The following is an 18,448-nucleotide window of genomic DNA, read 5'->3' on the forward strand; positions in this document are numbered from 1 at the left end:
CCAGAGACCAGCTGAACTATCTTTCTAGCCCTATCTCTGGCTCAAATTTAAAAGTACAAGACAGATGTAGTAGAGGAGGAGGGGACGACAAAGTTATGATAATAAAATTTCTTTAAATCTGATACATGGGGAGGAAGGATAGAATAGTGGAAGGGTACTTCTTTTGCATGTGACAAGCATGCATTAAGGTCCCTTTAACACTGCCAAGAGTGACCCCTGAGTTCAGAGGCAAGAGTATGCCCTAAGAACTGCCATTTGAGGATGCTATCCCTCCCCAACCCCTGCCCCCAAAGAAACAGAAAATAAAGGGGGTAAAGAACACTCATAAAAGCAGCAGAAAAAAAAGAATTGTTCTGTGTAGTGAAACATACAGTAATAGCAGATACTTTGAAAAGCAAGCAAGAAACAAATGAGAAAAATTTTTATAATAATATTTTTTAAAGAGTGAAACCTTAAATTCTCTATGGAAATCAAATACCTTTCAAAAATATTTAAAGGTTTTGGTTCTACCCATGGTCATGCTCGAGGTTACTCCTGCTCTGTATTCAGCAGTCAGTCCTGTGCCAGCGGGATCCATACCTTATGTCAGAGATCGAGCCTGGTGAGGCCAGTGGGAGGCACAATCTCTTCCCACTGTCCTATCTTTCTAACCTCAGGCTACCCAAATTCATTACAAGAACAAAATGGTCAGACATATGAGAAGGACAACTCACCTACAGACCATCACAGAAGAGACAATAAAAGTTACCCCTTAGACAAAAGATAAACAAGGATAGTTAGAAATTTGAATCCATTTAAAGAAAAGAGGGACATAAAATGGGGGACAGTTATATGCATAAGTATCAGAACAGAAGATAAAATAGAGAATAGAGGCTGTGTGGGCCAGAGTGATAATACAGTAGGTACATTAGGCTAAGGCCTTGCACTCAGCCCATCTCGTTCCCAAATGTGACATCCCAGAGTGTCCCCAACATCATACCAGCAGTGATCCCTGAGAGCACAGCCATGAGTAAGTCTCGAACACTGCCCCTGTGACCAAACCAAAAATAAACAAATAGAAATTTAAGGTTTGAACATCATTGTTAAACAATAGAGTAAATACCTATAAACAACCCCAGAGCACAAAGCTCACCTTCTCAGGAGTTCCTGGGATGATCCCCACTGGGACATATTCTACCTTTAAGAAATTAAAAAGTATTGAAACACTGAAAAAAATAGCAATGCCAAAATATTTTCTTCAGTATATTGAAATGAAATTAGAAGTCAACAACAGAAAGAACTTTAAAAGCATTTAAAAATAGACTCTGAGTGTGATACACGTTTCAGAGCTCAACGAGGACCAGGATGCCCCAGAGCCCTGGGCCTGGGGCTGCTGTGAGCCTGGTCACATCACCTGTGCAGTGAGCCAGGAGGCCCAGGAGGAGCGTGGTCCAGGACATGGTGAGGGGCTGGGATCCTAGCACCTGAGGCTGAACTCCTCCTGGTCCCCTCTTATCTCCCCAGGGAGAGAGCTGCTGGCTATGCAAATCAGTCCAGCTAATGGGTACTGCTTAGGTTCTGTGGCTGAAGAAAAGGGCCCAGGCTCAAGGGACACAGGGAAGTGGAGGGCTGGCCTAGTAGTTCCTATCTCGGCTTAGTGGCATCTCCCTGAGGATTTTTGTTTCAGTATGTTAATGGTAATTTTTCTTCTTAGGTGGTGGTTTAGGGCATTAACACACTATGTTTTCAGAATAAATAATTTGATAGATGGTATAAAATGTTGGCTTAAATTACAAGAATTTCTCATTAAAATACTTTTCATACTTGGTTTTCTTCAGTCTTAGGGAAATAAGCTTAAAAAATAAAAATATGAGATAGAAACTATGGTGCATCTACATAATGGAACACTACATGGCTGTTAGGAGAAACAAAGTCATGAAATTTGATTCTAACTGGATAGACATGGTAGAATCATGTGGCGATAATGAGTCAATAGGAAAAGGACAGACATACAATGATCACACTGATTTGGGTATATAAGAAGGGGAAAACAACATCATAGTGAAGAGGAGGGCAAGTTAAGAGTCAAGAACTGAAGGGCAGGTTAAGGGTTAACCGCTGAAGTTGCCCTTTGTAACTACTTGACTGCTTTGAAAGATGTCTTCAGGACCTTCTGCTGGGCAGGACTCTGTCACCAAATGGGCCAACAAACTGCCCCGAGGAACTGTAAACAAACATTTGCTCGGAATGGTTCAACAAATGTTGAAATTAGCATATTAAGTGAAATAGGTGTGGTTTTCCCTTTTGTATGGTTTTCCTATGGTTTCCTATGGTTTTCCTATTGATCCAATACCTGTGATTTTCTTTGATATGTATGATTCTCCTTTGATTCAATACATGTAATTTTCCCCCAATAGGTATGATCCCCTTTGATATATAGATGTGATTCCCTTTGATATGTGAGATTTTCATTTGTCAACAAATGTTTAGATATGCAAATTAAGTGACCTATGTGATTCCCTTTGATATGTGAGATTTTCATTTCTCCCCCAAAAGGGTATAAAAACAGCTAGCTTTTTGAGTTCGGGGCCTTCAGTTATGCCACGCTATTGAGACACAATTGAAGGTCCCAATATAGCTATATTGGCTTAAATAAACCCCATGCATTTGCAGAAAGAGTTGTCTTGGTTTTGTTCTTTTGTCTCTCCGAGCCTCCCCCGGGCAGAGATCTGCCGCCCCTAACAATAGCATGTGAATAATACCCAAGGACATAGGAACAAGGGCCAGGAGGAATGGCTCATGGGAGGAAACATTTCACAAAATGGGAGAGGAGTGAAGTTAGGACAGAGAAGGGACCATTTTGACAATAATGTTTGGAAATGATCACTCTGAACAAAAACTAACTGCTAAAAGGAGATAAAGTGATATGCACAATACACTTTTCATAAGACTATTGAGAACCACAGTGGCTAAAAGAAAAGTGTAAGAGAGAGAGACAGACAGAGAGACAGAGAGACAGAGACAGAGACAGAGAAAGAGAGAGAGAGAGAGAGAGAGAGAGAGAGAGAGAGAGAATGTGCCTGGCATAGGGCAGGCTTTGAGGGCAAGAAGGAGGTGGCGTGCAGGAGGAAACTGGGCACACTGGTGGTGGGAAAGGTACACTGGGGAAAGGATGGATGTTGGAACTTTGTATAACTGAAACTCAATCATGAATGACTTTGTAACTATATATCTCCCTGCATTTTATAAAGGAATTTGTTTCATCCTCAGCAGTGTTACAGTTATATTTGCACCATTACTCATCTACTATGTGAGAATACCTTCATCCCTAGTATATGTGTATGCAAATTTGAAAGCTTCAGTTCCAAATATAATAACTGTCCAAATTCAATAGCCTGACCATGATAGAAATAATCCTTATCCTGGGGCCTGAGCAGTTGGTCAGCTCATCAATTTGCCAATCCAATTCAAATTGTATTATTCATATTTTCAGTTTCCCTCACAACTGAGCCTATGAGGCCCAGGTTCCACAGAGAAAATGCTCACTCCTTCCCCTACCTGGATGCTCCCAAGAGATAGTGACTCAGCCCCTGAGCCCTGTTTTCTCAATCTGCCCTGACTTCCTGCTAGAACTTCCCAGCCCCTCCCACTGCACTGAATGACCAAAAGGGGGCAGCAGAGATTCATGGGGTCCAAAGGAGCTGGAGTGGGTCAGGGCAACAGAACATCTAATTCCAAAAGATTGGGAATGTCCAGGGTGCTGGTGTTTAGTAACCAATCTCAGACCTAAGGAAAAGGTATTTAATTTCCTATCACCTGACTCTGATGAGCCTATTCTTTTTCATTGTCTTTCTCTCTTCCTTTCTTCCTTTCTTCCTTTCTCTCTTCCTTCCTTCCTTCCTTCCTTCCTTTCTTTCTTTCTTTCTTTCTTTCTTTCTTTCTTTCTTTCTTTCTTTCTTTCTTTCTTTCTTTCTTTCTTTCTTTCTTTCTTTCTTTCTTTCTTTCTTTCTCTCTTTTTTCTTTTTCTTTCTCTCTCTCCCTTTCTCTTTCTTTCTTTCTTTCTCTCGAAATTTTCTTTCTCTTTCTTTCTCTCTCTTTCTCTCTTTGTTTCTCTCTTTATTTCTTTCTCTCTCTTTCACTCTTTCTTTCTCTCTTTCTTTCTCTCTCTTTCTCTCTTTCTCTCTCTTTCTCTTTCTCTCTCTTTTTCTCTTTCTCTCTCTTTCTCTTTCTCTCTCTCTCTTTCTTTCTTTCTTTCTTTCTTTCTTTCTTTCTTTCTTTCTTTCTTTCTTTTCTTTCTTTCTTTCTCCTCTCTTTTCACTCATAGATGGCTCCTGATAGGATCCGGACACCAGATGTGGTGATGGGGATCAAACCTGGAGAGGCCTTGTGCGAGGCAAGAGCCTTTCCCACTGTATTTTCTCTCTGGCCACCGAATAGGAAATATATTTGTCCAGAGAAGAAAGTCTGTTCTCTAATCTGTTTAATATTTTAATAGTCTTCGATATCTGTAACACTAAGGATCTTTGTCCTTTACTTAAATCAAGTAAATACAAGATGATTTTTATTATTTTTATAAATACCCCCAGAATTAAGGAAGTGGTTGTAAAAGCATTTTAATGAGAAATTCTTGTCACTTAAGCCAATACTCCCTAACATGCACTAAGATATTCATTCTGAAAACATAATTTATCAATACCCAAAACACCACCTGATAGACAAAATTCCCATAACCTACAGAGAAACACAAATTTTCAGAAAAGGACCCTAAGCAGCAGGTGGGGACTATAGGGCCAGCCCCGCCCTCCCTGTGTCCCTTGGGTCTGGGCCCTTTTCTGCAGCCACAGACCCCAGGCAGCAGCCCTGAGCCTGGCTGATTTGCATAGCCAGCAGCTCTCTCCCTGAGGGGATAAGAGGGGACCAGGAGGAGTTCAGCCTCAGCTGCCAGGATCCCAGCCCCTCACCATGGCCTGGACCCCGCTCCTCCTGGGCCTCCTGGCTCACTGCACAGGTGATGTGTCCAGGCTCACAGCAGCCCCATGCCCAGTGCACTGGGACCATCTTGTACCTGAGTCTGAGCTTAGCAGGGCACTGTTGTACGATGCCCATCACCTTGATGGAGGGTGGGGGTGTGGTGGTGTGGTCCTACAGAATTACTACAGGTTATAAAGATGGGGGTCTCGGCAGAACTGAGTTTCATCCTTACCTGTCCTCTCCTTCTCTCTTGCAGGTTTCGTATCTTCCTATGAGCTGAATCAGCCGCCCTCAGTCTCTGTGAGCCCGGGAGGGGAGGCCAAGATGACCTGTAGGGGAAACAACATTGAAGCCAAAAATGTTTTCTGGTACCAGCAGAAGCCAGACCAGGCCCCTGTGCTGGTCATCTTTGATAGTACCAACCGGCCCTCGGGGATCCCTGACCGCTTCTCTGGCTCCAAGTCTGGGAACACGGCCACCCTGACCATCAGGGGTGTGCGCACTGAGGATGAGGCCGACTATTACTGTATGGTGTGGGATAGTAACAATGCTCACAGTGACACGGACAGATGGGGAAGTGAGACACAAACCTCTGCCCATCTGTGTCACACTCTCCTCAGGCCGGGAGCCCTGTAGACCCAGCAAGGAGCTGCTCTGGGCATGATCCCCGATGGGAGATTAATGGTGCCCTCACCTTCCAATCCTGCAGTCAGGCTAGCACAGGAGTCACCAGGGTGGATTTTGGGTAGAGAACAGAGAAGATAATACAACTGTGTACTACTGTACATGAGGGTAGCATTGGTGGCCCTCATGGGGGAGTCACACTGGGATTGGTGTTGAAACATAGTGTGCCTGAAACAACTTTGTAAATCAGCATGTTTTAATTAAAAAAAGAGTTAAATTGCTTGCTACCATACTGGATGGTCCTCCTCTCTCTTAAGTCTCCCATTCTCGAGCTCTGTTCCCCTGTTTTAGTTTACTTTAGTCTATTTATTTACACCAGGAAGTACTTAGGACATACTCTTTTTTTTTTTTTTATTGAATCACCATGTGGCTTTATGGCTCTAGGTTCACCGTTGGGTGAATTCATGGTTCTATGTGGGATTTGGTGAGATTAAACACAGATTGCCCATGTGCAAGGTAAGTGTCCTACCTGCTGTACTATCTCTCTGGTCCCTATGTGAAGCTGTTTTACATTTCAGCTGAGAAAAACTTGAAGTTGCAACCCAATTTGATATCACAGAACTTCATTTTTCTTTGTACACTTGAAGGTGTTTTGTTTGGGTGGGGGAAATAGGGGCCATACTGAGCTGTGCCTCAGGATTACTTGTGGCAGTGTCTGGGGGCCATAATGGGGTCCCATCAATCAAACCTGGGTCAGCCAATTGCCATGCAAGCACTCTAACTGCTGTACTATCTCTCTAGTCCCTTATAATTTGAAAGTAAACAATTGTTTTTTCATTTGTCATAAACTTCCCATAGTTTCCAAATTTGTTCTTAGAAAGGAACGGATTTCTGTTCTGGCCCCCAAAGATAAGAGCAGATGTAGACTCTAATAACTCTTTTGCCAACTGCTCTGCAGAGTGCTTGTTTTTCAGTTGGTTTGAAGAAGTAATAAAAAGATGCCAGTGATTTGCAAAACAAAAAGAAAGAAAATGAAAGGACAGCAGCACCTTCCACAAAATCCTCTTTCCTGTTCCTTCTTATTGTTCATCTGACAAGTGCTCATCTTTCTATTATTAAGGAAATACAAAACAAAGTGATAATAACATATCATCTCACCAGTAAAAATGGCATAGAACAACAAGTTAGGAAATACCCAATGTTTCCAAAGATGTGGTTAAGAGGAAAGCTTCATTAACTCTTGGTGGGAGTGTCCTCTGCTCTGACCTCAATGGGACAAAGAATAAAGTCTTTTCAAAACGGTAAGAGAAGAACTTCATGTGACATAGCAACTCCTCTTCTTGACACCAACCCCACAACACAAAAACATTAATTTGTAAAGATTTAGGAACACCTAACTTTTCATTGCAGTACTTGGTACAATAACTAGGATATGGACACAATCAAAATACCCAATAACAAATGGATGGGTCATGAAAATGTGGTATATATAAAGAAATTTCTGTATATACTGTATCGAGTAGGCTTGGACCCTTTAAGGATACTAGATCATGGGTCCTAAATAGGAAATGTTCCACCGAGAAGTTAAAAATAGAAAAATGATTCAACCCCTCATTGCTCTGTTCCTCCCTTTGCATTGGAAAGTAAGGAATTAAATTCAAATTTGGCAAAAGTACTTGATCCCTGTAAGACCTACCTTCTTGGTCTGTTGAGTGGGTTCAGAAAAATAGAGTTAACTCTGAGCACTCCATCCCAGTATACTATGGGATGGAAGTGTGGACACAGACTGAAAGAAGAGGGCCCAAGACAGTCCTGCTGCATGTGGGTGACTGGGGTTCGATCCCAACAGTATATAAGTTCCTCCAAACTCAGCCAAGAGTGATCCCTGATTGCTGAGCCAGGAGCAAGCCCAGAGCTCCCGTGTGTGTGATCCTGAAAACAGATAGACAAACTGAGAGGAGATGCCTCTGAAACTTTATCCCAGAGAATGTATTGAACTTTGGACTGAGTGGGGAGTCTCCCAACTTTTTGTGTGTGGCTCTGGGGTGAAGAATCAGCCCTTCCTGGACCACAAATCTTCCTGGCAGCTGGTCTGAGCTCTGGCTGATCTGCATATCTAAGAGGTCTCTCAAGCAGTTGGGAGAGGGAGGCCTGGATGGAAACCCTGCAGTCTGGCCTCAGGAAACAGGATCAGGGTTCCTCCACCATCGCCTCCACCCTTCTTTTCCTGGGCTTCCTGGGACACCGCAAAAGTGTGCAACCCAGGTCAGAGTTTCTGAAGTGAACCTGTCTCTGCCTCTGAGCTCAGCAGAGTGTCGCCTGTGGGTCAGGAGCCCCATGGCCTCGTGGGCGTGGGCTGAACTCGCCCCTGTGCTCACTATTCTGGGTATCCCCATGAAGCTGAGCCTGCCGGGAAAGGCAGGGGGGACGTTCACTTTTATTCAGAGGCACAAATCACCTTTCAGGCTGGGGTCTGGTGGTTGCCTACTGGAGGCTGTTGGGAAGGGCACCCACTACAGGCACGGTGGAATCTCCTGAGGCTAACATCAAGCCAACACAGCCCTGTAGAAGGTGAATGAGACACTTGTATCACTTGTATCACTTGTCCTCCCCGTCGATCTTCCATTTGCTCGAGTGGGCACCAGTAACGTCTCCAATTGTCCCTGTTGTGTGCTAGTGTAGCCCAATGATATCTGCTTGCTCCAGGAACAGGAAGAGCCTCAAAACATTCATTCAGGGTTTTGACAAAGAAGTCTGACCATCTCGTTGATGGGCGGCCACGCGGTCTTTTGATGTCCCGTGGAATCCAGCTGGTAACAGCTCTAGTCCAATGGTCATCTCTGAATGGCATTACATGTCCGGCCCATCTGATTTTTGACGCCTTGGCAAATGAGACAGTGTCCCCTGTTGCGTGAACGTTCGTGCAATCGGAGGCGCTGAGATAGGAACGCGGAAGAAATGCATTGATTGGAGGACTAAGGCTCGCTCTGGCTCTTAGCAAAGGCAGAGGGCCTCGTGGACCTCCTTTTATTGATCATGGTAGCTCTAAAGGACGCAATATAGTGACGTCACCAAAGGCATCAAAAAATGTTACAGGGAGAACATTGAGACAATGGAAACATATTGTTTCCTTGTATCACTTGTCCTCCCCGTGGATCAACCACCAGACACCAGCCTGAAAGGTGATTTGTGCCTCTGAATAAAACAAACATATTGTTTCCCGAGGCCTATAGCCTCGGGAAAAGAATACAGAACTCAGAAGGGAAAGATACAAAACCGAAACTGAAACCTTCTACATGCACCTGGATTTACATCCCAAAGACAAAGCTGGGCCTGCACCTGAAATCTACAATTTACAATATCAAAGGTCAGGCCTGGCTAACACCATCTGCATGTCAAAGACTAGCCAGGCTTCTGTGAGAGAAGGAAAAACTGCTATTTTCAGTATTCTGAAATTATTTTTCTGAAGGCAGCTTGAAGGGGGAAAATGTTCAGCTTCATCCAAACCAGTCAGGACACACGAGAAATCTCGCCCATTTTCATGGGTCCCTATGTTCCTGTCCGTAGTACGGTACAGTATACATGGGCTCGCCCTGATAGCTCAGTCCAGCCCCAACAGTCCCCGAGTTTTGACCATCGACAGAGGTTGGAACTCCGGATTCCTTTTCTCAGTTGAGTGAAAGGTGATACTCCAAGCATAGATCTTTTGATTCCTCTTTGGGATACCCAAATAGCGTTCTTATCCTGTTTTCATAGGGCCCAGGTCTCTGAGGTGTAAGTTAATGCAATCAGATACAGTACATATTAATTTAGGCAATGGAGAGCCTGGGGTGCAGGATGCCACTGGGGTGAGACAATGCTCCTTGACTGGACAAATGCTGATTGGGCAAGGACCAAGGTGATTTTCTGCCAAAGGAGACTCAAGGAGTATTTGGGCTGTGGGTGACATTTCAAGACCACAGACAATGAGCCCTGTGCTTGCATCTACTCTCAGTGCCCTGAGACTCAGTACCCTGCTGTGTTCTGCCAAGTAGCCTGTGACTGCTTTGACTATGCCATGTTCCAAGACAGCCCCATGTAGCTGAGGGTGAGATGAAGCACCAGCCTCCCACCTCACAGATTGAGCCGAAACCTGTACATCAGGACATAGTACATAAGTTGCATCCATCTTATCCCCAGAGTGGTGCTCCTGGCTTTTCCCTGTGCCAGCCAACACTGGAGGTGACTGGGTCAGCCCAAAGGAGATCACAGACCCTGTGAGAACAGAGATGAGAGGAGAAAGTATTGTGGTTTGTTTTTAGATCCTATGAGATTTGTTTACATCCGAATGACACAAAAATAGAGGAACAGTCCTGCGATCTATAGAATACTATACAGCATCTCAGATCACAGTCCCTGACTCAACCATTTCTCTTCTATGACCTCAGAGAAAAAGGTACACAAATGGTCTGATTTGCATTTGATGAGAGTGGGCTTTCTAAGATCTGAGTATAACAAGATAGCCAATCTCAACCATAGACAATGAGGCTTGGGGCTAGAGAGATAGTACAGTAGGTAGGATGCTTGCCTTCCAGCAAGAAACCTGTGTACAATCCCTGGTATCCCAGATGGTCCCCCAAGACCACCAGGAGTAATTATTGAGTCCAGAGCCAGGAATTGCAAGATTGGACCCCAAACAAACAAAAATAAAACAAAACAAACTATAACCAAAGACAATGAGGTTTAGAAGAAATCTGCTCCACACTCTGAGATGTGTCTGAATGAATTCATCAAAGGAGCAGAGATACTGACAATGATCCAAGTGCACACTGAGCTTTGGTGCCAAACAGCATGGGTCCCAGCTACCCTTACTGGGAGTACAGGGAGCTTTAGTCTTGGTTTGCAGATACAAATAAAGTCTAAACTCATCTAAGTCATCACGGACTTCTTTGAATCTAACACTGTAAAAGAATATGGCTCTTTCATTCTCCTAACAAAGTCCGACCACAAAAGGGCATGTTAGTGATGGAACACCATTCTCAGAAATACAACTGTCTCCTCCTTCCTTCATGCCATATGTGACTTTTCTAAACAGATCTGGGTGGGTCAAGGGAAATAGCTGACACCACTTGAAAGAGTGAGGCCTTTGGTGTGAACCCTCTTGAGGTTTGGAATTACCTGCAGGTGAGAAGTTCCTCATCTGAACTCTTCCAGAAGGGGACTGCTGACCTGCATCCTGGAGTTTAGAGGACAGAAGCTGGTGTTTCCCAGAGGGGAATCAGAGGGACAGACTCTGGGGGCACCAGGTTTCCAAGGTTTGGTCCATCTTACTTCCTGAGGCTGTAGAGTCTCACTCTGAAGGTCAGGCTCATCCGGGACACTGATAAAGCCGGGGCACAGTCTGTGACTTACCTATTAAAGAAAAGGGTCTCGAAGTGTGAGATCAGAAACGCCGATTTCCATGTGTCAGGCCTGTTCAGGGATGCCTTCTCACTGCTCTTTCACCTCTCCTTCACTCTTTCAGGCCAACTCTGATCTGATGCAAAAAGCCCTGTATAGAAAGAAAGGAAGTTAGAGAGGAGGAGGGTGACTAGTTTCGTGGCTTCCTTTCCAGTACCACGTGTGTAGGTTTCACAGACTCCAGCCAGATTCCCCACCAACACTTGGAACAACACAGTGAGAACTCCCTGGACAGAACACAGGCCAGCATGAAGGGTGAAAGTCTCTGGAAGCTGATTACGATCACAGACATCAAAAAGAAGGTTGATACTCTGAGTGAGAAATAGCTTAAAAGAAGCAGTTTAGGTGATTGCGATTCATTCTCCCTTAAGGCCCTTGCTCTGCTCCTGTATGAACTAAGATTCTTCTCTACCCAGAAGAGCAATAAATTTGCATGAGAGCAAACCATCTTTATCCCACAGGGCCAGAGATGATATAAGAAGATGCTGTAGATCTCAACAGTGCAGAAGGCTCAAGCAGCTCCCTGGAGAGGATCCTTCATGGTCTGGTCCCTTCCCCTGCTCCCTCTCCTTGCTTTCTGCACAGGTTCTGCCTCAGAGGCTCAGCCCCACAAACCTGCCCCAAACCCTGAGCTCCACACTGACACAGACTCATTGTGGGAACTCCTGGGGCTAGACCCTTCTGGTTCAACCCTGTCTCCTTCTCCTTTCTCTCAAGTTGCTTTGGTCTCTTTAAGCCGACCCAGTGATCTTCCATATCAGTGAACTTGGGACAGACAGTTAAGATCACCTGCTCTGGAGGAAACCCGGAGATGAGATACACTATTCACTGGCACCAGCAGAAGCTTGACCAGGTCCCAGTGCTGGTCATATCTGGTGATAACAACCAGCCCTCAAGGATCCCTGACTGCTTCTCTGGCTCCAACTGGCCACCCTGACCACTGGAGGCACCCCGGCTGAGCACGAGACGGACTATCATTGTAATGGGTGGAATACTCAAGTGGCACAGCCCACAGTGACATGGCAGATGGGAAGTGACACACAAATCCGTATCCCAACTGAGTCATACACCCCTCCAGCCCCACGAGTTTGTAATCAGAGCACCAAATAGATCTGACCCAGAGAAATCTCAGGTCCCCTGACTCCCCATCCAACTCCCGGACATGCTCTCTACAGATGTCAGGAAGGGTCAATTTGGGATTGTGGGATGAAGCTGTCATGATGTTCACTTGGAATGGGTGTTGGGCAAAGAGAAAGAGACTTTAGAAATATTAGAGAGAAATTCATGTCTGGTGTGCTAAAAGATAAACTCAGGCAAACTAACATTTCAAGTTTTTTTTCACCGGATACCTATTTCAGTGCTATAGTAGAAATAATTTGGAGCCCTCCGTAGGGCGTGTGAGTGCAGGCTAAAAACTATAGAGAATAGCCAAGGCAAGGTAAGGGTTAAGTGACGAGAGCTTAATAACTGAGGACTGAACAACCTCAGAAGATAATGTAACAAGAGCAAAGGACCTGATAGAATCTGAAGGGAAAAAGTTGCCAGGGCTGAAAGTCCTCTATCTTGACAAACCCCACCAATGATTCCTTTCTGCAGAGAGAGCTCAAAGCTGACCACCTTGGAGAGGCACCAAACTTTGCTTTCTGGTGGATTCAGGACACACCATTCCAGGGTCACCACATCCAACTAACTTAGAGTATGTTCTTTTCCTTAGGTTCGTCTTTCACTGGAGAAGCCCATATTCTTCCTTGTTTTAAGTCTTTTCCCCCTCACTCATGTGTGTGTGTGTGTGTGTGTGTGTGTGTGTGTGTGTGTGTGTGTGTGTGTGCGCACGTGCATTGTTTGGGAGCTACACCCAGCTGGACTCAGGCCTCACTCCTGGCTCTGTACTCAGGGATCAATCCTGGCAGTACCTTGGGGACTATGTATGGTTGCAAGGATTGAACACAGATTGATTGCATGCCAGGGAAGCATCTTAGACTCTGTACTATCTCTCTGGCCCTTCTAAGTAATTATCTTTAAATAAAACTATTTTGCTTCACTCTTTCACCTGGTCTTGAAATTTTTTTATTTCAGAAAAGATAACCCTCTAGAACACTGTGCTGAGACTCAGACTTTTCTTTTTGTGCAAGGATCAGTTCCTCACTCCAGTCTGAGGCTATGTCTTCTTGAGTATTCAGATTGCGAGGACCAACTCTCATGCTGCGTGAATGAGTGGACTTCATACATAGCTTGCTGGTCACATAGTACGGCTGGTGGGATGTGAGCATCCATACCACATAGTTGCTAGGAGAAGCCTTTACCTGTCTTAACCCATCTTGGCATTTCCTTGAATGGCTGAGGAGAGAAGAGCAGAGGGGGAGAATCATTATTTTCTCCAGGCTATCTACCATGCTGCCCACTCCACCCAAGGCACCTGCAATAATATTCAGTAAATAATCACTGCACAAAAGCTCAAGAAACATTCTCACTTTCACACTTTACAGAAGGGGAAGCTGAGGCATGATTGGTGAGTGCAGAAAAGTGATCTGCACTCTAATAGGATCCAACAACTCATCAAGAAGATCATACACCATGACCAAGTGGGATTCATCCCAGGGATGCAGGGATGGTTTAACATCCGGAAAACAATCAACATAATCCATCATATCAACAAAAGTAAAGATAAAAACCATATGATCATATCAATAGATGCAGAGAAAGCATTCGACAAGATTCAACATCCGTTTATGATGAAAACTCTCACCAAAATGGGTTTTAGAGGAACTTTCCTCAAGATAGTCGAAGCCAACTACCACAAGCCTACAGCAAGCATTATTCACAATGGAGAAAAACTAAGGGCCTTTCCTCTAAGATCAGGCACAAGACAAGGATGCCCACTCTCACCACTTCTCTTCAATATAGTACTGGAAGTACTTGCGATAGCTGTTAGACAAGAAAAAGAGATCAAGGGCATCCAGATAGGAAAGGAAGAAATCAAACTCTCGCTATTTGCAGATGATATGATACTATATCTAGAGGAGCCCAAAGCCTCTACTAAGAAACTCTTAGAAACAATAGACTTATACAGTAAAGTTGCAGGCTACAAAATCAATACGCAAAAATCCATGGCTTTCCTATATACAAACAATGAGGCAGAGGAAAGGGACACGAAAAAAGCAATCCCAATCACAATCGTGCCCCAGAAAATCAAGTACCTCGGAATCAGCTTAACCAAGGATGTAAAAGACCTCTACAAAGAAAACTATAAAACGCTACTCCATGAAATAAAAGAAGACATGAGAAAATGGAAACATATACCTTGCTCATGGATAGGGAGAATCAATATTGTCAAAATGACAATACTCCCCAAAGCATTATACAGATTCAACGCGATCCCTATAAGTATACCCATGACATTCTTCAAAGAAATGGATCAAGCAATCCTAAAATTCATATGGAACAACAAACGCCCACGGATAGCTAAAACAATTCTTGAAAAAAAGACGATGGGAGGCATCACCCTCCCCAACCTCAAACTTTACTACAAAGCAGTAACAATTAAAACAGCATGGTACTGGAACAAAGGCAGAGCCGTAGACCAATGGAAAAGGGTGGAATATCCCTACACACAACCCCAAATGTATGATCATCTAATCTTTGATAAGGGAGCAAGAGATGTGAAGTGGAACAAGGAAAGTCTCTTCAAATGGTGCTGGAACAACTGGACAACCACATGAAAAAAAATGGGCTTAGACCTTGACCTGACACCATGCACAAAAGTCAGATCAAAATGGATTAAAGACCTCAACATTAGACCACAAACCATAAGGTACATTGAAGACAAGGTCGGCAAGACCCTCCACGATATTGAAGATAAAGGTATCTTCAAAGGTGACACAGAACTAAGCAATCTAGTAAAAACAGAGATCAACAAATGGGACTACATTAAACTAAAAAGCTTCTGCACCGCAAGAGATACAGTGACCAGAATCCAAAGACTATCCACAGAATGGGAAAGGATACTTACACAATACCCATCAGATAAGGGGTTGATATCAATGGTATATAAAGCACTGGTTGAACTCTACAAGAAGAAAACATCCAACCCCATCAAAAAAAATGGGGCGAAGAAATGAACAGAGACTTCACCAAGGAAGAAATACGAATGGCCAAAAGGCACATGAAAAAGTGCTCTACATCACTAATCATCAGAAGAGATGCAGATCAAAACAACCACGAGATACCACCTCACACCACAGAGACTAGCACACATCCAAAAGAACAAAAGCAACCGCTGTTGGAGAGGATGTGGGGAGAAAGGGACCCTTCTACACTGCTGTTGGGAATGCCGACTGGTTCAGCCCTTCTGGAAAACAATATGGTCGATTCTCAAAAAATTAGAGGTTGAGCTCCCATTTGACCCAGCAATACCACTGCTGGGAATATATCCCACAGAGGCAAAAAAAGTATAATCGAAATGGCATATGCATATGTATGTTCATCGCAGCACTGTTTACAATAGCCAGAATCTGGAAAAAACCCGAATGCCCTAGAACGGATGACTGGTTGAGGAAACTTTGGTACATCTATACAATGGAATACTATGCAGCTGTTAGAAAAAAGGAGGTCATGAATTTTTTATTTAAGTGGATGGGCATGAAAAGTTTCATGCTGAGTGAAATGAGTCAGAAAGAGAGAGACAGACATAGAAAGATTGCACTCATCTAGGGTATATAGAATAACAGAGTGGGAGACTAACACCCAAGAATTGTAGAAATAAGTACTAGGAGGTTGACTCCATGGCTTGGAGGCTGGCCTCACATTCTGGGGAAAGGGCAACTCAGAGAAGGGATCACCAACTATAATGTAGTCGAAGGCCATGTGGGGGAAGGGAGTTGCGGGCTGAATGAGGGCTAGAGACTGAGCACAGTGGCCACTCAACACCTTTATTGCAAACCACAACAGCTAATTTGAGAGAGAGAACAGAAGGGAATGCCCTGCCACAGTGGCAGGGTGGGGTGGGGGGAGATGGGATTGGGGAGAGTGGGAGGGATGCTGGGTTTACTGGTGGAGGAGAATGGGCACTGGTGAAGGGATGGGTTCCCGAACTTTGTATGAGGGAAGCATAAGCACAAAAGTGTATAAATCTGTAAATGTGCCCTCATGGTGATTCACTAATTAAAAATAAATTAATTAATTAAAAAAAAGTGATCTGCACTCCAGCACTACTTAGAATAGCCAGAATCTGGGAACAACCCCATGTCCAAGATCATACAAGTGGATAAAGAGATTATTGTTCATCAGAGATGCAGTCTGCCTCCCCACCTGGTTGCCCCATTCGGGGCAATCCACAGCGGAGTTCATGAGTACCAGCACCCACCCACCCTCAAAAAAGGCCCAGTGGCCAAAATCCTCCAGAACTCAATTGCCACCATGCTCACAACCCATCTCCACAGGCTCCACGAGCCTCATCCATGAGTGAATCTGCTAAAAAACTCAGGGATACAGGACTTGTGACTGAAATATCCAAGCTCCTATGCTGTAGGGCGTGAGTGACCTTTCCCCACTTCCTGAGCTTCTGGTAGCTGGCAGTCAAAACCACAAACTGCTTCTAGCCCCATTTAATCTCATTAAAGACCATGATCTAGAGACGCACAAACAAACCTCAGAAGAGGAAGAGAGTGTTGTGCCCGAGTTTCGGATCCCCAGCTGTGGAGAGACCAAGTCTACGCACGATAATGCAAAAGCAAAGGAACTGTATTACTAGCCCGAACCATTGCTAGCTCGAGTGAGGGTCCAAGTCTCATCCAACGCAGTGGAGTCTTGACAGGACCCCGGCTCCAAATCACAAGCAGTTTATATAGGGTTCAGAGTTAAGAGGCAATTTATATACTGACCTAATTTTAGCATTGTCCCTATTACAGCAGTGGTCAATAATTAGACAATGGTGAGTAACAGTTTCTAAAGAGGGTACAGTGACCCCACATAACCGGCCAGACCCAACTGCCCAATTCCTTATCTCAAATGGGATTCTACCAGAAACTGCCCTGCTTCAGGAAAACAGAAACTGAGGCCTAGTTGAGACTTAAAGTTAGCTGCAGCTTGACATGGCATCAGTTTCACCCTCACAAGAGCAATACGCGGCCTAGGTGCCTCTGGACTCCAAAGCCCCTCTCTAGTTAAAAACTTAATCCTTGCTGTATCACCCTCTTGAACATCTTAGAAATTTTGCACAGCTCATAATCTCTACAATGGCTTAATGGCTCCGGGGTGATAAAATAATCTTCACACACTTTCCTCAAGGAAACTTTTTTGGAACATCTTTAGAATATTATTCATAATAGGCAATACAAAGGAAATTATTATGTTCTGCTGTGGAGATCAGGGTAGAATCATTTGAAATATGGTGGTGGGAAGGTGTAATGGTGGTGGTATTGGTGTTGGAATATTGAATGTAATCAATTAATATTAACAACTTTATAGAAATAAAGTAAAATCTAAAAAATTTATAAAGAAACTATGCTGCATCTTACAATGGAACAATACATAGCTGTTAGAATAAAAGAAGTCATGAAATTTGCTTATAAATAGATTGACATGGAGAGTATCATGCTGAGTTAATGATGCAATGGGAAAGGGACAAACACAATGATCACATTCATTTGGGGTTATAAAACCCAAAAACAACATAGTGTGTGAATAATACCCAAAGGCATGGAAATAAGGTCCAGGAGGAATAGCTTATGGGAGGAAGCAGGCCACAAAAAGGGAGGGGAGTGAACTTAGGATAGAGAAGGGACCACTTTGACAATGATACTTGGAAATGATCACTCTGAACAGAAACTGAGAGCTGAAAGGAGAAAAAGGGATATGCATGATATTCTCTCAGTAACAGTATTGCAAATCACAGTGCATAAAAGAAAACTGTGAAAAAGAGAGACAGAGACAGAGAGAGACAGAGTCACACACAGAGAATGTGCCTGGCATAGAGCAGGCTTTGGAGGCAAGGTGGAAGTGGTGTGCAAGAGGGAAAGTGGGGACATTGGTGGTAGTGGGGACGTTGGTAGTGGGAAATGTGCACTGGGGAAAGGATGGGAGTTGGAACTCTGTATGACTGAAACTCAATCATGAAAGACATTTGCGATATATCTCACTGAACTTTATATAGGAATTTTGTTTCATTCTCAACAGTGCTACAGTTGTATCTGTACGATTATTTGTCTATTATGTGAGAATACCTCGTGCCTATTATGTAGATGAAAATTCGAAAGCTTCAGTTCCAAATGTTATAAATGTCCAATTTCAATAGACTGACCATGATAGAAATAATCCTTGTCCTGGGGCCTGAGCAGTTGGTCAGCTCATCAGACTGCTAATGCAATTCAAATGCCCTTATTCATATTTTCCGTTTCCCTGGGAACTGAGCCTATGAGGCCCAGGGTCCACAGAGAAG

At 43.9% G+C, this 18,448-nt stretch overlaps 1 protein-coding gene across 1 annotated transcript; it reads left to right on the forward strand.

Annotated features, from left to right (window-relative positions):
- Nucleotides 1-4,941: 4,941 nt before the first annotated feature.
- On the forward strand, nt 4,942-16,762 carry LOC101548016 (uncharacterized). The gene is made up of 5 exons (XM_055147172.1): nt 4,942-4,987; nt 5,207-5,506; nt 6,985-7,057; nt 11,168-11,328; nt 16,632-16,762. The coding sequence occupies exons 1-5, from the start codon at nt 4,942-4,944 to the stop codon at nt 16,760-16,762; spliced, it is 711 nt and encodes a 236-aa protein (XP_055003147.1).
- Nucleotides 16,763-18,448: the final 1,686 nt, after the last annotated feature.

This window comes from Sorex araneus, chromosome 9, assembly GCF_027595985.1.
Source record: "Sorex araneus isolate mSorAra2 chromosome 9, mSorAra2.pri, whole genome shotgun sequence".
Lineage (NCBI taxonomy): Eukaryota > Metazoa > Chordata > Mammalia > Eulipotyphla > Soricidae > Sorex > Sorex araneus.